The sequence below is a fragment of the Mus caroli genome, unplaced genomic scaffold (assembly GCF_978045245.1).
Source record: "Mus caroli unplaced genomic scaffold, Mus_caroli_1 scaffold_6, whole genome shotgun sequence".
NCBI lineage: Eukaryota > Metazoa > Chordata > Mammalia > Rodentia > Muridae > Mus > Mus caroli.
Genome location: NW_028227261.1, coordinates 113,119,231 through 113,139,561, shown reverse-complemented (window position 1 = coordinate 113,139,561; position 20,331 = coordinate 113,119,231). Strand labels below are relative to the sequence as shown.

At 42.7% G+C, this 20,331-nt stretch overlaps 1 protein-coding gene across 3 annotated transcripts in view; it reads left to right on the top strand.

Annotated features, from left to right (window-relative positions):
* Positions 1-20,331, top strand: part of Ubap1 (ubiquitin associated protein 1) — a 42,208-nt gene that overhangs the window by 5,647 nt on the left and 16,230 nt on the right. For 2 of the 3 annotated variants that reach the window (XM_029476291.2, XM_021160991.2), the window contains exons 2-3: positions 13,510-13,549; positions 18,771-18,895. In XM_029476291.2, the coding sequence (XP_029332151.1) occupies positions 13,516-13,549; positions 18,771-18,895 (159 nt within the window). In that variant the 5' untranslated portion in view covers positions 13,510-13,515. Of the gene's footprint in view, positions 1-13,509; positions 13,550-18,284; positions 18,354-18,770; positions 18,896-20,331 lie in introns of those variants that run through there. The other variant, XM_085839417.1, reaches the window with a different exon arrangement.

Below are 20,331 nucleotides of genomic sequence, written 5' to 3'. Positions count from 1 at the left end.
ATTGTGAGACTTAATTTTTTTTTTTTAATCTGGAGAGTTTAAAATGCTATCTGTTGTATGATTTTTAAATTGACATTCCTAGAGTTGAGCGTGTTTTCATGCATTTGTTGGCAGTTGTGCTTCTGGGAAGTTTGTGTTTTTTATTTGTTGTCATTATTTTGGATTGCTTCTCTTCCTGGTTGAGTAAGATTTCTTTTTTTTTTTTTTTTTGGTTTTTTTTTTTTTTTTTTTTGGTTTTTCGAGACAGGGTTTCTCTTTATAGCTCTGGCTGTCCTGGAGCTCACTTTGTAGACCAGGCTGGCCTCGAACTCAGAAATCCGCCTGCCTCTGCCTCCCAAGTGCTGGGATTAAAGGCGTGCGCCACCACGCCCGGCTGAGTAAGATTTCTTTATTCTGGTTATCTTTTGAGACAGGGTCTTGAGGTAGCCCAGGCTAGCCTTTAGCTCCTGATCCTTCTGCCTCCACTTCCCAGGTGTTGGGATCACAGATGTAAATCACCACATTCAGCTTAAATTATTATTATTATTTTTGGTTTTTCTTTTTTTTTCTTTTCTTTTCTTTTTTTTTAATTTTTGGTTTTTCGAGACAGGGTTTCTCTTGAGTAGCCCTGGCTGTCCTGGAACTCACTTTGTAGACCAGGCTGGCCTCGAACTCAGAAATCTGCCTGCCTCTGCCTCCCAAGTGCTGGGATTAAAGGCGTGCGCCACCACGCCCCGCTGACTTTTCATTTTTTATCTGTGTATATGTTTTGGTGAGAGTAGCCCCTGATCTTTTTTGTGTTGTTGATCTCTTAAAAGTCACATGGCAGCACACATTTGGTGGTCAGAGGACAAGTCATGGGAGTCAGTTTTCTTCCACCCTGTGGATCCTGGGATATAAACTCTAGTCATCAGACTTGGTGGCAACTGTTGAGCCATCTTGCTGGCCTTGTTGATTTTGAGACAGGGTCTGGTTACATAGCTTTGGCTGAACTTTTGTCAGTGTACTTTTTGTTTAGTCACTTTTAGTACTTTTAGTCAGTGTCCCAAGAGCTGGAACTACAAGTGTGTGCCATCACATCCTGCAAAAATTCATTTTAATGATCAGAGCTTTTCAGTCTTTTATAGCCTTTTTTAAAAATTAAATTTAGGAGGTTCTTTGCTTCCAGGCATGCTGTTTTAAACACTTTCTTTTAATGTTGGTACTGGGGCTTGATTTAAGGCTTGTAAATGCTAGGTAAGCACCCTACCACTAACCTACATTCTATTCCCATCATGCCATTTCAGTAAATACAATATCACATCAGTGTAGTATGCAATTTGGCATTTGAGGTCAACCTGGGCTATATGAATCTTTGTTTCAAAAGAAAAAAGAAAGGCAAACTTCTCAGGAATTTTGGCATCACAAGACCAGAGAGGTTTGTTTTTTGCTTTTTTTTTTTTTTTAAGATTTATTGTATGTAAGTACACTGTAGCTGTCTTCAGACACTCCCGAAGAGGGCATCAGATTTCGTTACGGATGGTTGTGAGCCACCATGTGGTTGCTGGGATTTGAACTCTGGACCTTCGGAAGAGCAGTCGGTGCTCTTAACCACTGAGCCATCTCACCAGCTCCCCAAGAGAGGTTTTTTTTTTTTCCACTGATTTTATTTCTGTGTCTTATATATGTATGCTTTGTGTGTGCAGGTGACTGTAGAGGCAAGAAGGGGATATCAGATTCTATCATGGTTTAAATGAAAATAGCCTTCTTAGGCTCACATATTTGACTTAAATGGTCTCCAGCTAGTAGAACTGTTTGGGAAGGATTAGGGGGTGTGGCCTTAATAAAGTAGGTGTGTCACTGGGGTGGGTCATGTCATTCTCAGTTACCTTTTTCTAGCTCATGCTTATTGATCAAAACATAAAGCTCTCAGCCACCCTTTCACTGCCATATGCCTGCCCGCCCGCCTGCCTGCTTGCCTGCTGCTATGCCAACAATGGCTATGGATTCTAATGCTCTGAAACTGTAAGCCCCAAATAAACTGTTTAAATATAAATTGCCTTGGTAACTTATATTTACTAAGTAACTAAGGTGGATATTCTGAAGCAGGAATCGTAAGCTGTGTGAGCCTCTGACATGGGTGCTGAAAACTGAATTCTGGTCCTCTGGAAGAACAGCAAGTGCTCTAAACTTGTCATCTATCTCTCCTGTTCCCCTTTGTTTCTGGTTTTTTTTTTTATGTACAGTTTTGTATGAATGCCTGTGTATGGTATATGCACCATGTGTATGCCTGCTGCCTGTGGAGGCCAGAGACGAGTCGTGTCCCCAGGAACTGGCGTTATAGACAGTTGTCATCCACCATTTGGGTAATGGGAACTGAATGTGTTCATTTAATCTAGTCTTATTTTTTAGAAGATTAAGAAATGATTATTTTATGTGTATGGTGTTTTACTTGCATGTATGTCTGTCAGAGTCCCTGGTACTGGAGTTATATAGGCAGTTGAGAACTGACATGTGGATGCTGGGAATTGAATCAGCAGCCAGTGCTCTTAACCATCTCTCTACTTCCTGCTTGTTTTTTTTAACTTTTTTTTTTTAATATATATATATAAGTACACTGTAGCTGTCTTCAGACACTCCAGAAGAGGGCGCCAGATCTCATTACGGATGGTTGTGAGCCATCATGTGGTTGCCGGGAATTGAACTCAGGACCTTCGGAAGAGCAGTCAGTGCTCTTAACCGCTGAGCCATCTTTCCAGCCCCCCTGCTTGTTTTTAATACAGGATCTCATATATCCCAGGCTAGCTTGGTCCTCTCTCTATATAACAGAGGATAACCTTGAATTTCTGATTCTCTTGCTTTCACCTCCTGAGTGCTGGGATTACAGGTGTATGCTACCATGCCTGGTTTTATGAGAAGATGGGGTTGGAATTGAGGTCTTCCATATTTGCTGTGTAAGCACTCTGCAAATTGAGCTACACTCCTAGTCAAAACCAGACAGTTTTAAAAACAGCCCAATTATGCCTTAGACACATTTTACAAGACTGAGACATCAATAAATTTATGAGTGACATGTACTTTTAAATGTGAGTTGACAGTGAGATTTTTCTTTATGGGTAAAGTGAATTACTACTCAGTGTAAACTGTTACCGTTCTACTAGAAGAAGGCAACTCTAGGTTCCCTGCAAATGGAATTACAGAATGTTGTGTGTGAGCCATCATGTGGGGACTGGGAACTGAACCCACGTACTCTGCAAGAGTGACAAGCACTCTTAGTAGCTGAGCCATCTCTCCAGCAAAGAGACTGCTCATTTGGCAAGTACTTGCTGCGCATCCATTACCCAGGGAAAAGGCTGGGCATGGTGGCTTGCACTCTGGGTGTGGTGGTACACACTTGTGATCGTAGGAAGTCTTAGAACGGTGAAGACACACAGATACCTAGGATTTGTTGGTCAGCATAATTGCTGGACCCAGAGTCCCAATTAGAGAACTGGCTCCAAACACAAGAGGTTGTTTCCTAAGGAATGATACTGGAGGTTGATCTGTGGTCTCTAGCAGGCAGCATCCTCTCGCACATATTGCCCCATCTCCATCCTCAGAGTTTGTTTTCTATAATCCTGGCATTTGGTAGGCTGAGTCTGGCCAAGGCTGTAGTATATTATATGCTCCTGTCTTAGAAACCAAAACTCTTTAAAGCTCCCAAAAAACAACAAACCCAGTCTTTTTTTTCCAAAAGACCAAGGACTGTAAACTAGTTAGCATCTCATCACTGTCACAGACACCTGACATAAACTAAGCAAGAAGGATTTTACTTTGGGTTAGTCAGTCAATCATGGTATAGAATTCATGGGTGAATGAGCAGCTTACACCTTACCAGGAAAACAACTGACACCCCTGGGTGCTTCTCCCTAGGGTGTAGTGAAGAATAACCATTCTTGTTACTTTGAAATTAGGAATTGTTCTTCTGTTGAGTTGAATGTTGGTTTTGGCAAAGATCATTGTTTTGTTATTGTTTGGGGGAAAGACATGAACTAGAAATGATTCCACCCAAGTGTAGGACTCACACCTAATTTAGTGAATCCGTGAGGGCTTTTTTTGTTTTGTTTGTTTTGTTTTTTTGAGACACAGGGTTCTCTGTGTAGCCTGGCTGCCCTGGAACTTGCTCTGTACACCAGGCTGGCCTCGGACTCGGAGATCCACCTGCTCTGCCTTCTGAGTGCTGGGATCAAAGGTGTGCATCGTTGTCATCAGGCCTGAGGGTTTTTAGTTACTTACAGGAGCATGGATGCCTGAAAGGTAGCTGAGGCCAACCCAGTTTGGGTGACAATTCAGAAAGCTGCATCCCTGGTCCTTTCTTCACAACTTGCAGGGACCCAGAGTCTCCTCTACCTAGTGGTTATATATACAAGGCTTATATAACCTTGGGGAGAGGCCTTTGGGCCTTGTGAATATCTTGTAACTTCTTTTGAACGTTCATAAGCTTCTGAGTCTTTGGGATTGAGCCCAGGACCATGCAGCTGGCTTCAGGCACTCTAAGTGAGCACTTTGCTAACTGAGCTGCATCCTCATCCCAGCTTTTTGAGTCTGAGATGTAGTTCAGTTGGTAGTGTGCTTTTCTTTAGTGCACACAGAGCCCAGGGTTTGTTCCTCAGCATGGAATAAACTGGGCATGGTGGTATATACCTGTGATCCCAGCACTTTGGAAGTGGAGGCAGGATGAGAAGGTCATCTGTGGTTACATAGCTCATTTAAGGCCAGACTCCATTTCTTTCCAAAGATTGGGGGTGGGGAATGAGGAAGAAAGTGGGGAAACAAAACCAAGAACTAAAAATGGAGCTTAGTAGTGGATGCTGGGACATTGAAGGTGTTACCCTTGGTAGGAATGAAATATTTCCCATGGATGTCAGTTTGTGATCATAAAGAGCTAGAAAGCTCTAGAAGCTCTTCTAGTGTGGTTCCCAGCACTCATTCATACCAGGAGTCTCACAAGTGTGTGTAACTGCAGTTGCAGGTGATCGGCGTCTAGTCCCTGTGCGCATTCTCACGTGCAGTCATCTACATATAATTAAGAACAAAAAAAAGGGCACATTTGGTCTCTTCATTCTGCTGCTTTCTCCTGTTTTACGGAGTGAGGCCTCTCTATCAGGTGCTACTATCACAACAAAGTCCTCACAAAAGCTAGCCTGCTATTGGGACTTTTCAGCATTAATTTGAGCAGAATTTCACCTACCTTCCTTTTTTTTTAAAAAAGAAAGTGCTTTGTCATGTAGCTAGCTTAGGCTGGTCTTGAACCCATGGGCTTAAATGCTTCTCCTTTTTCAGCATTCCTAGTACTTGGTACTGCAAGTATTCATTACCACATCCAGCTATATATATATGTCACTACATCTCAGATTATAGCAATAAAAAGCCAACTAAGGAAATGATTAAGGCTGGGTGTTCCAGTTACTTTTCTGTTGCTGTGATAAAACTGATCCTTGGGGAGGGAAGAGTTTCTTTCATCTTAGAGCTCTCCAGTCATAGTGCATAACTGATGGAAGCCAGGGCAGGAACTGAAACAGAGACTACAGAGGAATGCTGTAGCTACTGGCTTGCTCCTAATGTCTAGTTCAGCATTTTTATATAAACCAGGACCCCTGCCCAGGGTTGGTACTGTTCTGTAGGCTCTGCCACATCAATAGTTAAACCAAGAAAATGCTCCACAGACATGCCAACAGGCCCATTATCTTTTTTTTTTTTTTTTTTGGTTTTTCGAGACAGGGTTTCTCTGTATATCTCTGGCTGTCCTGGAACTCACTTTGTATACCAGGCTGGCCTCGAACTCAGAAATCCGCCTGCCTCTGCCTCCCGAGTGCTGGGATTAAAGGCGTGCGCCACCATGCCCGGCCAGGCCCATTATCTTATGGCACTAACTCCTCAACTGAGGGTTCCTTTTCCCAAGTAACTCTAGTTTATATTAAAGTGACAAACCCCAGCACATTGGATGAGATGACGCAAGCCTGTAGCACTTGGGAGGTGGAGAGTCAGGAGAACACTGCAAACTTACATAGCAAGCTCCAGGCCAGTCAGGGTTGTGCCATGAGACTATCTCAAAAGAAAGAAGAAGCTGGGGCTGGAGAGAAGGCTTAGCAGTTCTTCCAGAGCATTCGAGTGTAGTTTTCAGCACCACACCAGGCAGTTCATAACTGCCTATAACTTCAGCTCCAGGAATCCAACAATAAACTCGCACACACACATTAAAACTAATAAAAGCAAATTCTAAAAAAAAAAAAAAAAAAAGGCAAATGCTAAAGAAAGCAAGCAGGAGGGCTGGGTAAATAGCAGAGAGTAACAACAACAACAAGAAGCTGGTGATCTGAATGCTAACCTGAGTTTCCAGCTACCTTTAACCCCTCCTTGTTTGTTACTGCTTCTGTGGCATAGTCATCTTCTAGATGGCTTTGCCTGTCTTGTGGGGCAACAGCATCTTAATTACCCTAACGCTCGTTTTTTCTTTCAGACCTGATCTTGTTCATGTGTATCTTGGCTGGCTTGTTACTTGATATGTATGTAGCCCAGGCTGGCCTTGAACAGTTCTCCTGCCACAGTCTTCTAAGTGCTGTGATTACAGATTACAGGCGTCTACCATCACACCTATTTGTCTTTGTCTGAATGAATATGTGTGTGTAATGATTTTTTTTTTTTCTTTTTGAGACAGGGTTTCTCTGTGTAGCCATGGCTTGCCTGGAACTTGCTCTGTAGACTAGGCTGGCCTTAAAGTCAAGAGATCTGCCTCTCTGCTTCCTGAGTGCTGGAACTAAAGGCATATGCTTGACCAATAAAGAACGCTTGTTTTTGTTTTTGGAACTAAAGGCATATGCTTGACCAATAAAGAACGCTTGTTTTTGTTTTTGGAACTAAAGGCATATGCTTGACCAATAAAGAACGCTTGTTTTTGTTTTTGTTTTTGTTTTTTTTGTTGTTTTTTTTAGATTTTCTTTCTTTATTAATTATATGTATACAAATGTTCGACTGCATGTATGTCTGTGCACCACTTGTATGCAGTTCCCTTTGGAGGCCAGAGAGGGTTTTGGATACCCTGGAACTAGAGTTACAGATAGTTGTAAGAGACCATGAGGTGCTGGGAACCAAACCCAGGTCCTCTCGCAAGAGAGCATCAGGAACTCTACCTGCTAAGCCATCGCTCCATATTTTTTATTTTATGTGTTTCATTGTTTTGCCTGAATGTATGTATGTACCATGTGTGTGCCTAGTGCTTTTGAAGACAAGGTTTTATTGGGTAGACCAGATTGCCTTCAAAATCATAAGTAGCCTGCTCTGCCTCCTAAGTACTGGTATTAAAGGCATGTGCCACCATACCTGACTCTTACATATTTTGGCGTAATTGTGAGTTTATAAATATACCAGGCATAGTAGTGCACACCTTTAATCCCAGCATTTGGGAAGCAAAGTCAGGTGCAAGGACAGCTAGACCCAGTTCCCAGGGGAAAAAGAAGACGTTAAACCACCCACATTATATTTATTTCAATCATTGTGCGTGGGGGTGTGTATGATATATATGTGTGTGTGTGTGCATGTGCCAGGTGTATGTGTGGAAGTTAGAGAACAACTTCTGAGAGTTGGTTTTTTTTTTTTTTAAGATTTATTTATTATTATAAGTAAGTACACTGTAGCTGTCTTCAGACACCAGAAGAGGGAATCAGGTCTTATTACAAATTCCCAGAAAGGCAAAATAAGACAAAAGCTTCCCCTCAAGTTCTGCTTTTGTTGATCTTGTTTTCCCTATTTCAAAGTAGCTTTTGTTACCAAAACAAAACAAATTGTGTAAACAAATGCTCTGTAAGAGGAGAGTGACCTGACAGTTTTCTGGCTAGTCACATATAGGGTTCTTGTATTTAAGTTCTATTAAAAATTAATTAAGGGCTGGACAGATGAGGCTGCTCTTCCAGAGGTCCTGAGTTCAAATCGAAGCAACCAGCTGGGCGTGGTGGCGCACGCCTTTAATCCCAGCACTCGGGAGGCAGAGGCAGGCGGATTTCTCAGTTTGAGGCCAGCCTGGTCTACAAAGTGAGTTCCAGGACAGCCAGGACTACACAGAGAAACCCTGTCTCAAAAAAAAAAAAAAAACCCCAAAAACAACAACAATAAATCGCAGCAACCACATGGTGGCTCCCAACCATATGTAATAGGATCCAATGCGTGTGTCTGTTTGTTTTGTTTGTTTTTCGAGACAGGGTTTCTCTGTGTATCCTTTGCTGTCCTGGCACTCACTCTGTAGTCCAGGCTGGCCTTGAACTCAGAAATCTGCCTGCTTCTGCCTCCCAAGTGCTGGAATTAAAGGTGTTTGCCACCATGCCCAGCTTCTCATGTGTCTGAAGACAGCTACAGTGTACTCACATTCATAAACTAAATAAAATTAAAAAATTAATCAAGGAGACATGACATTATATGGTAGTGTTCAGATTTTATATTTTATTTTAATTTTCTTTTTAAACTTTCTTTTTTTAAGATTTATTTATTTATTTATTTATTTATTTATTTATTTATTTATTTATTATATGTAAGTACACTGTAGCTGTCTTCAGATGCACCAGAAGAGGGCATCAGATCTCATTACGGGTAGTTGTGAGCCACCATGTGGTTGCTGAGATTTGAACTTCGGACCTTTGGAAGAGCAGTCGGGTGCTCTTACCTACTGAGCCATCTCACCAGCCCCCTTATTTTAAATTTTAAAAAAAGATTTATTTATTATTATATGTAAGTACACTGTAGATGTCTTCAGATATCCCAGAAAGGGTGTCAGACTTCACAGATGATTGTGAGCCACCATGTGGTTGCTGGGATTTGAACTCAGGGCCTTCAGAAGAGCAGTCAGTGCTCTTAACTGCTGAGCCATCTCTCCAGCCCCCAATTAAAAAATTAAAAAAAAAAGATTTATTTATTGTTATATGTAAGTACACTGTAACTGTCTTCAGACACACCAGAAGAGGGTGTCAGATCTCATTATGGATAGTTGTGAGCCACCATGTGGTTGCTGGGATTTGAACTCAAAACCTTTGGAAGAGCAGTCAGTACTCTTAACCCCAATTTTTTTAATTTTAATTTTTATTTAATTTTTGTTTCTATCTGGGCTTACCTTGTAGTTCTAGCTGGATTTTAACTCACAGAGACCTCTGTCTGTTGGAATTAAAGGTGAGTGCTTCCATGCTCAGCTGTAATTCACTGAGTTTGAAAACTGCTAGAAGAACAGTAAAGTTATGTTTGGCATTAGGGTCTTCTGGTGAGATTAATAACTTCTAGTGTAATAGCCATCTCCTCAGCCCTCAGCTTCTCCTGCCCCTGCCTCCCGAGTGCTGGGATTAAAGGCATGCATCACCATGCTCTGCTTGGCCCCCTTTTGTTCTCTTTTTTAAAAATACTGTAGGGCTGGTGAGATGACTCAGTGGGTAAGAGCACCCGACTGCTCTTCCGAAGGTCCAGAGTTCAAATCCCAGCAACCACATGGTGGCTCACAACCATCCGTAACGAGATCTGGCGCCCTCTTCTGGAGTGTCTGAAGACAGCTACAGTGTACTTACATATAATAAATAAATAAATTAAAAAAAAATACTGTATCCTGGCTAGGTCACTGAGTCTTAAGAAATGGGGGTGAGGTGTGTATGGCCTGTCAGTGGCAGGGGGTAAGGTGACCAAACACACCTTTAATCCCATACTCAAGAGGCACAGGCAGGTGGATCTCTTTTAGAAGCCCACTTCATCTGCAGAGCTAGATCCAGGATAGACTCAGGCACAGAGAAACCTTGTCTTGAAAAATAAAACAGAACAACAACAACAAAAAATGAGTATGAGTGTTTTGCCTGTGTGTGACTAGCTGTGTATGTGAGCCCTTGAGGTCCTCATGATTTCATAGCACTTTTTCCCCATGCCATCTCCCTAACTCTGGCCCTGTGGTTTAAGAGGCTGCTTAAAATTTTAGGTGTAGGTCTAGGGTAGAACGCTTGCCTAGCATGTGCAAGGCCCTGGGTTATATATATTCTAGCACCTGATCCTCCTGACTTGCTTTCTAAGGAAAAAAAAAGGAAAGGAAACATTTACGTAGAAGCACTTTTTATTTCTGATGTATCGACTCTGCTACAGTTTTAGTCTTGTTGACAAGACTGTCCTTGAACTCAGTCCTGTCGCCTCTACCTCCTGAGAAACTCAGATCCCAGCCTCAGCTCTCCTGAGTTCTGAGAGTCTCCTATTCAGGGAAGTTTGTTCAGTTGTGTTCACTCAGGCATTCTACAGGGGCATCTGTTAGCTGGAGAGATGACTCTCATTACTTAGAACATTTGTTGCTCTTCCAGAGGATCCAAGTTCAGTTCCCATTGTCCACATCAGGTTCTCTCAGACTCTCAAATTCTAGCGGCAGGAGATCTGGTGCGCTCTTCTGGTCTCCATGTGCCTCTGTACACAAGTGGCACAAAGAGTTTAAAATACAAACAAAAAAATAGTATTCTGATAGGGTCACTTATAATTTCTGCAGATTCAGAGGCAGGAAGAGTGAGCTTTTGAAGCTGTCCTGGAGTTCATAGCACTAGACTAGCTCCGAGAGATCTTACCTCAGAAACAAACAAACCACCCCAACAAGAAAGGCTGGGGATGGAGTTCGGTTCTCTAGCACTCCATTAGCGTGCTGCCAGCACAGGAAGAGGTATATATATATATTTTAAATTTATTTATTATTATACATAAGTACACTGTAGCTGTCTTCAGACACAACAGAAGAGGGCGTCAGATCTCATTGCGGATGGTTGTGAGCCACCATGTGGTTGCTGGGATTTGAACTCAGGACCTCTGGAAGAGCAGTCAATTCTCTTAACCGCTGAGCCATCTTGCCAGCCCCTGGAAGAGGTATATTCTTATGGAATAGCTTCATAGTTCTTGTGTGTGGAGGTTTATGAGTGGTCATTCATGTTCTGTACTGGGGCAGTTCATACCTTAGCTCTTCATGGGTTGTACCCTGTAAAGTTAATAAATAACGGTTACACCTCTAAGCTGCTCCGTCTTATCCCTGAGTTCTTATCACTGGGTTCTTCTTCATTCATTTTTCTTGTTTTGAGGTGAAAGTCTTTGATTACTTTCACATCCCTGTTTTCTTTTTAGTTTTTCTACCAGGGTTAAATGATTGTTACATGTGGTGATACACACTCAATGTGGAAAATTTAGAAAACATACAGAAAAGAAAAAGCCTGAAGCCTGACTATAATCCTTGCTCCCAGTATTGTAAGGGTGTCCTGTCTTTCTTTGTTTCCAAAGCATATTGGTCTCTTTTAGAAAATGTCAGAGCTTGTCATGTCTTTTTTGGCAAATTAATGCTGGGAGGATCTGAGCAAGCAGTGTTCTGGGTGAGCTGGGAGAAGGAAGGAACACACATAAGGAGCTCGCTGGGCACTGACATGCACAGTGGGAGTCAGTGTGCTGTGTGCACCTTTCTGATTGGCTTTCCATCTTCAGCTAGATGTGCTGGGTGTGCACAGCCTTTAACAGTGAGGTCTGGTTTTCAAACACAGCTTGTGAGCAAATGATAGGCTGAAAATAGTGTTTGGTTTTAGTAGACTCAAAAAGACTAATAACATTCAGGACTGATAAACTTAGTTTTCATAGACATGTTTTTAACTTACAAAATCAGGATTCTAATACGTCACATTCAACTAAAATTTACAGTTTGTGTGTAGAGGGAGGTACACCAGGTTAGTGGTCAGGCAGAGTGCTCAAAGATGATTTTTTTTTCTTTTGCAAGTTAACTTCAATTCAGCCTCTAGTGAGTTGTGCTTTCTTGGTAGGCAGCTTGTGAAATAATTCTTTAAGGGCTGGGAATGTACCTTCATCGGTAGAGTGCTTGTCTAGCAAGTGTGGTTCACCTATCACCTCGAAAACAGCGTGGTCACAGGTCCGTCATCTCAGCACTCAAGTGGAGGCGGCGGCATCAGGATTTCAGGACCATCCTCAGCTATATAGTTAGTTTTTGCTAGCTTGGTCTATACAAGACTATATTTCAAAAACACATTTTTTCAAATTATAATAAGCTTTGGGCTGGGCTTGGTGATACATGCCTTTAATCCTAGCACTTGGGGGCAGAGGCATGTGAATCTCTGAGTGTGAGGCCAGTCTGATCTACATAGTGAATTCGAGCCAGCCAGAGCTACTGCCTCATGCTGTAAAAGGCAATAAAGTGTGCAGACCCTATTCCAGAGATTCTTCAGTCTCCACAGTTAGGAGCTAGTCAGAGATCTACACTGGCTTACCTAAATTAAATAAAACAAGTTTCTTACTCAGTTACTGTATAAGTAACTTGTTCAGGTGTTACACTAACAAGTTCCTTACTCAGTTACTGTATAAGTAACTTGTTCAGGTGTTACACTAACAAGTTCCTTACTCAGTTACTGTATAAGTAACTTGTTCAGGTGTTACACTAACAAGTTCCTTACTCAGTTACTGTATAAGTAACTTGTTCAGGTGTTACACTAACAAGTTCCTTACTCAGTTACTGTATAAGTAACTTGTTCAGGTGTTACACTAACAAGTTCCTTACTCAGTTACTGTATAAGTAACTTGTTCAGGTGTTACACTAACAAGTTCCTTACTCAGTTACTGTATAAGTAACTTGTTCAGGTGTTACACTAACAAGTTCCTTACTCAGTTACTGTATAAGTAACTTGTTCAGGTGTTAGACTTTTGCTATTTCCATCAGGAAGATCGGCTTAGTGATAGTTTTCTTTTATGACAGAATCATTGATTGCTGGCTGCCAGTATGTTATTCCTCCAATATTTCCTCAGCCTTCGGGTTTAAGAAGTATTTAAATTTCCGTTTAGAAATGTTTTGGTTTTCATCCGGGTGTGGTGGCGCACGCCTTTAATCCCAGCACTCGGGAGGCAGAGGCAGGCGGATTTCTGAGTTCGAGGCCAGCCTGGTCTACAAAGTGAGTTCCAGGACAGCCAGGGCTACACAGAGAAACCCTGTCTCGAAAAACCAAAAAAAAAAAAAAAAAAAAAAAAAAAAAAGATTTTTTTGGTTTTGAGGTAGAGCTGTTCTGTTTAGGCTAGCCTAAACTCAGTGTGTAGCCTAGGCTGGCCTCACGTTGTCTGTGGTCCCCTGCCCTGTCCCCATTTACAGTCCCCATGTGTGAGCACCCACCTAGCTTGATGTCTCCTCCAGAACCCTCAGCTCTAGGAGCTGCAGAGGCTTGTCAGGTAAAGGTGCTGATGCCAGGCCGGAAGCCTTGCTGTCACCCCTGGGGCTCACAGGATGGAGGAGAACATGGGCTCCAGAGTTGTTCTCTGACCACAGACAAGCACTGTGCAGGCAGCACATGGGGATGTAACACAGTAGTAAAATGATGCAAGTTTAAAAATAGTGAACCTCTCCTCTATTAGGCCTCCTTTGGAGGACTTGGGGAGTGAAACGTGAAGGCGGGTCCTGGAACATTAGTGTTCTGCTGTTGCTTGTTTGTTTTTGTCTCTTTATACTGTTTCAAGACAGTGCCTAAGAAACCTTTCCTTCTTTTTCAGGTCTAAATGGCTTCTAAGAAGTTGGGGACAGATTTTCATGGTGAGTGGTGTTAAATGTTAAGATTTAAGCCATGATTTGATCAGAGAATTTGAGTTAATTTAGTATTATGTTGTTGTTTCTTTATACTGAGCAGCCTGAGTAATATAGAGTTGTACAAAACAGCATGTGCATCTCAGGGCCTGCAGTCATTTAAAAGTATTGCTTCAAATGCCTACTTAAACTGTGGTCTTTAGAGGCTTTCTGGGGTGGCATCTAGAGCTACACATGGGCCTGCCTCTTGTTCTGCAGCGTTAGTCCTTTTTCTGTTCATGGTTGTAGCTTTCTCCATCTGTTTGGATGGAGGTTCTAAGCCTTTAGTTAATGATGTCTGTTTTGGTCCTGCATCACACACATGCCCCCCCATACCCCAAAAGCAGTTTGCTGTGTCAGCTGGAGCATTATGAAGGTACAAGTAATAATTAGAGTTACACAGGAGCTTATCGTTTTGCTTCTCTCATCTTCCCCCTTCTTCCTGTGTGTGTGTGTGTGTGTGTGTGTATGTGTGTGTGTGTGTGTTTCTCTGGGTATTGGACCTAGGGTATTTTTTTTTTTTTTTGTAATGTTTTATTGGGGCTGGAGAGATGACTCAGTGGTTAAGAGCACTGACTGCTCTTTTGGAAGTTCTGAGTTCAAATCCCAGCAACCACATGGAGGCTCACGACCATCTGTAACAAGACCTGATTCCCTCTTCTGGTGTCTGAAGACAGCTACAGTGAACTTACATAAAATAAATAAAATAAATCTTTAAAAAAATGTTTTCTGTATATCACGTGCATTGGTGTTTTGTCTGCATGTATGTGTGTCTGTGTAAGGGTATCAGATTCCTTGGTATGGGAGTTACAGACACTTGTGAATGGCTATGTGGTGCTGGGAATTGAAATTGAACCCGGATCCTTTGGAAGAGCTGCTAGTGCTCTTAGTTGCTGAGCCATTTCTCAGGTTGCTGACCCCAGGGTCTTTTGTATCTAGGCAAGTGCTGTACCACCAAGCTGTAGCTTAGTCCTTCTCTGTCTTTTCTTCATCTTCCAGATGAAGGCTTGGGCATGAGACACAGTGAGCTTCAGCTTAGACTTTGCTATATTATCAAAATCCTGTCTTAAAAAAATCAAGATTACCCCCAAACTATTATTTTTGGACACATGGTCTCTTTATACCCACCTCTGGCTCCTGAGTGTTGGGATTAAAGGTATGTGCCCATCACCGAACTAAATTTTATTATTTGCACTTGTAGAGAATTTAGACTCCTAAATAGTTAAGATTAGACCATTTTGTCCTTTAGTAGGCACTTTTTTTTTTATAAAGATTTATTTATTATATATGTAAGTACACTGTAGCTGTCTTCAGACACTCCAGAAGAGGGCATCAGATCAGTCAGTGCTCTTAACCGCTGAGCCATCTCTCCAGCCCTTTAGTAGGCACTTATCCAGAAGGATCCAAGACTTCAGTTTGTCCCCCACCCCCACCCCCCAAGACAGGGTTTCTCTGTGTAGCCCTGGCTGTCCTGGAACTCACTCTGTAGACCAGGCTGGCCTCGAACTCAGAAATCCGCCTGCCTCTGCCTCCCAAGTGCTGGGACTAAAGGCGTGCGCCACCACCGCCCGAGACTTCAGATTTTTGTACAACTGATTTTCCATTTTAAAAACTGCATTGGGGGCTGGGAGAGCTGGCTCAGCAGTTGAGATAATAAATTAGTCGATCAGAGGAGTTAAGTTTGGTTCCCAGCAGCCACAACTGCCCCAGTTCCACCATCTCCAGGGGCTCCATTGCCTCTGTCTCCTTTGATACCTCACCAATATGGCATACACATACAGACATGGTTTTAGACACTGCTCATCATTGTGGCACTGGTCCACTGGGCTGCACGGCAGCTTGTGGTGGAGAGCTCTTCTGAGCTGGAGTCACTCAGCTGTGTCAGAATGACGCAGCAGTTGTTGCTTACAAACTTTGTGAAATATCTTTGAAAATGTATATTGCCACACATCCACATGTAAGTTGCATAATACCGTGTTTGTTCTTGTGGTGGTACATCACTCAAACTCTGCCGTTCACAGTCAGTAGCTCAGGGGGGAGACCTTCCAGATACCCTGTCCTACTGAGTAATCAGGAGAGGGTGTCGTCTAGCGTCGGTAACTGTAGATGGACACATGTGACTGGTACACAGCTTACTTGTGTACAAGTGACTTGTTCTCTTTTTTCTTTGTATTGGTGGTGGTGTTATTGATGTTGAGACAAGGTCTTAGTATGTAGCCTTGCCTAGCCTGGAGTTTGCTGTGTAGACCAGGCTGGCCTGGAACTCACAGAGGCTACCTACCCCAGCTTCCTAAGGGCTGGGTTAAAGCTGTGTGCCACTACATCTCCTATTATTATTATAAATTATTTTATGTATATGAGTACACTGTAGCTGTACAGATGGTTGCAAACCTTCATTTGGTTGTTGGGACTTAATTTTTAGGACCTCTGCTTAGCTCTGGTCAACCCCACTCGCTCCGGTCAACTCTGCTCGCTCTGTCCCTGCTTGCTCTGGCCCAAAGATTTATTTATTATTATACATAAGTACACTGTAGCTGACTTCAGGCACATCAGAAGAGGGCGTCAGATCACATTACAGGTGGTTGTGAGCCACCATGTGGTTGCTGCGAATTGAACTCAGGACCTCTGGAAGACCAGTCAGTGCTCTTATCCATTGAGTCATCTCGCCAGCCCCTATAATTAATATTACTATTATTAATAATATTAGTTATGATGTATGTGCCTGTGTGTGCATGCACATGGCATGAGTGGAAGTCAGTGAACAACTTCTCTCTTTCACCACATGGGTTAAGGATTGTGGTAGCAAACACTTTTATCCACTGAGCCATTTTCTCTGGCCCTAACCTAACATTTTAAGTCTGTTTGTCTGTCTGTCTCTTTGCCTGTTTCTTTCAAACCGGCTCCCCCCCCCCCCCCCCGTGTGTGTGTGTGTGTGTGTGTGTGTGTGTGTGTGTGTGTGTGTAGTTCAGTCAACATCAGATGTCCTCCTCTGTTGCTTACTGCCTACTGTTTTTTTTACACAGGGTCTCTCACTAAGACTGAGAGTAGTGGATTTGGCTAGAGTTTCTGGCCAGTGAGACCTCAGGCTCCTCCTGTCCCTGCTCCCCAAGCACTGTTATTTTAGTGTGTGCCACTGTGCCTGGTTATTTTGTTTTTTTGTTTTTTCGAGACAGGGTTTCTCTGTGTAGCCCTGGCTGTCCTGGAACTCACTCTGTAGACCAGGTGGCCTCGAACTCAGAAATCCGCCTGCCTCTGCCTCCCGAGTGCTGGGATTACAGGTGTGCACCACCACACCCAGCAGTGCCTGATTTTTAAGTGGGTCCTAGAGATTTAAGACAAGCTTTCAGCCTGCACATAGAGTGCTTTATTTACCGAGCTGTCACCATAGTCCTTAAACAGTTTTCTAAAAATAATTTCTCAATATTGTTGTTAAGTGGTTGACATGCTGGATGAGGAGGTCATGATACTGAGGACTGCCTCTGAGTGTGTGTTACAAATATTTTCATTAATTCCTAGAGAATTTCATGTAATTTCGGTTTATCATATTCATCCCCCACTCTTTGCCGTAACTCTGCCCAGATCCATCTCTACCCGAGACCTCCAACTTTATGTCTTTAAAATAGCTGAGTCCAGTTTGTACTGCTCATGTACTCCTGGCTATGGAATACACTTGACCTGCTAAGGAATCTCAATCTTTCTCTCTCTCTCTTTTCTCTCTCTCTCTCTCTTTTCTCTCTCTCCCTCTCATTAAATATGTTTTTTATTTACATTTCAAATGTTATCCCCTTTACAGGCTTCCCCTCCAAAAACCCCCTCCCCCTGCTCACCAACGTACCCATTCCGCTTCCTGGCCCTGGCATTCCCCTACACTGGCGCATAGAGCCTTCACAGGACCAAGGGCCTCTCCTCCCATTGATGATTGACTAGGCCATCCTCTGATACATATACAACTGGAGCCATGAGTCCCACCATGTGTACTCTTTGGTTGGTGGTTTAGTCACTGGGAGCTCTGGGGGTACTGGTTAGTTCATAATATTATTATTATTTTTTTTAATTTACTTTTTTTGTTTTCTTGAGACAGGGTTTCTCTGTATAGCCCTGACTGTCCTGGAACCCACTCTGTAGACCAGGCTGTCTTCAAACTTAGAAATCCGCATGCCTCTGCCTCCCAAGTGCTGGGATTAAAGGCGTGCGCCACCACTGCCCAGCAGGCAGGTTAGTTCCTGTTATTATTCCTCCTATAGGAATCTCTTAGAGAAAGCTGATTCTTCTCCCTCCAGAAGATACCAATTGTCCATAGCTCTTCTGCTAAGGTGGGGGTTCACCAACCCCTCTCCCTCCATGAATTCTCCTCGGATGTTGACTGGCTTTTGAAATTTCTAAAAGCAGTTAAGCTTTGTTCTGAGCCAGGCATGGTGCACGCTTACAATCCCAGATCTCAGAATGGAGGCAAGAGAATTTCAGGTTAATGGCCAGTTTGTATGTAACAAAGATCCTGTTTCAAAAATGACAAAAAATTTATTCTCTTAGGTATTTTTAATATACAATATAATATTGTTAGCTTAAGTACTATGTTGTATACACACACACACACACACACAAACACACACACACATAGTGCCACCCCCCCCCTTTTTTTTTTTTTAGATAGGGTTTCTCTCTGTAGCCCCGGTCCTGCAACTTACTCTGTAGACCGAGCTGGCCTGGAATTTAGAGAACCACCTGCCTCTGTCTCCTGAGTGCTGAGATTAAAGGCATGCACCACTACTGCCTGGTAAGTACTTTGGATTTTGTACTGAATGTAATTGAAAACAAACCCTAGCCGGGTGGTGGTGGTGGTGGTGGTGGTGGTGCCTGCCTTTAATCCCAGCACTTGGGAGGCAGAGGCAGGTGGATTTCTGAGTTTGAGGCCAGCCTGGTCTACAGAGTGAGTTCCAGGACAGCCCGGGCTATACAGAGAAACCCTGTCTCGAAAAACCAACCAACCAACCAAACAAACAAAAAAGAAAAAAAACCCTCATATGAAATAGACTGAGTAGGATTCTTTAATGGTCAGATGTCAGTAAGCCACTGGAGAGGGACTCAAGTGTCAGGGTGGTATAAATGAGTGTGTGTCAACTCAGCGTAAGATTATAGCATATGAATGTTATTTGCTGATGTTCTCTGCTTTATTGTTATTTTTTGATTATAGGGACTTTCAGTTACCTTGATGATGTCCCATTTAAGATAGGAGACAAATTCAAAACACCAGCGAAAGTGGGTCTGCCTATTGGCTTCTCCTTGCCTGACTGCTTACAGGTTGTCAGAGAGATGCAGGTAAGCGGTGGATTATAGTTAATATTCAGTACATTAAAGACTTGATAAAGCTCTTTTTACATCTCTTAGTTTTATCTTGTTGCCCCTGTTAATGCCTGCTTACGATGATACCTAGAGCTCCACTTATATGTCTTCCACATGCATGGGTTTTGTTTTACATGTTCTATTATCTTTTCTGCATTTCTGTGCCTAGTACTAAACAAATACCAGTTATCCATGTTGCTCATGCCCCTCTTTGCTTTGTTGATGTCCTCATTGTCGTCTCAGTCAGCAGTGTTAATCTGGGTTTGTCTTTAGCTCTGCCTCACACCTCATTCTCGACTACCTCAGTCTCCCCAGGCTATCATGGTAGCCTCTTTAGTTGGCTTTGCTTGCAGTGTTTTCCACAGCATTTCTAGGTTTTAAAATTATTCAAAGAGTTTATAACTCAATAACTATTATTAAATCAAGCATAGAGACATGAGGTTTTAGCAGAGCACATTAGCCCATGTTCCAAGTCATCATTAGTTTGTTGAATATAGGTTGCCTCTCTGCCTGTACTTGACTTTCCCCGTGAGTTATCTCTATAAAGAACAGTTTCTGACTGTACAGAAAGCTGTCAGTCTGCTAGGACTGTGCCTAAACGCCTTCCAGAGCTTTCTTAACCCTCTCCTCTGTAGAGATCAGGTATACATAAATAAACAAAATTACATCTTGAAAGGAGCAAAAAGCTGAGTGCTAGCTCCTTCAGTGTGTGCTTGCTTGCTTATCTATCTATCTATCTATCTATCTATCTATCTATCTATCTTTAATCAATTGCCTGCTTTTGAGAGGTGCTCTCTGCGGACTGAGGAGAGTGACACCCTCAGTGTCCTCAAGGTGCTTAGATCTTAAAGTGATGGAAAAGAAGAGAGCCCAGGGAGTTCACACGTCCTCCTGAGATGACAGAGACTGTATAATTACACTGTGCACAGAGGCTTGTCTCTAGCACTCACTAGGGAAGGAAGGCGTCAGTGTGTCACTTTGGAAGTAGCTTGTCTTCTACAGTCTGAGTTCTGAACGTCATTCAGATGCTTTGCTTTAGTAGCTTAAGTCACCCTTTCAAGCTATATGCTTCAGTGGATTTTGTGTTTGTTTGTTTGTTTGCTTTTTGAGAGAGAAGATTTGTTTGTTTGTTTGAGAACACTGTTGCTGTCTTCAGACGACCCGAAGAGGGTATTGATCCCCATTACAGATGGTTGTGAGCCACTGTGTGGTTGCTGGGAATTGAACTCAGGATCTCTGGAAGGGCAGTGCTCCTACCTGCTGAGCCATCTCTTCAGCCTGTTTGGTTGGTTTTTTGAGACAGGTTTTTTGTGTCTTGGAGCTCACTATGTAGACCAGGCTGGCCTCAAATTCACAAAGATCTGTCTGCCTCTGCCTCCTGAGTCCTGGGATTAAAGATGTGGCCACCACTG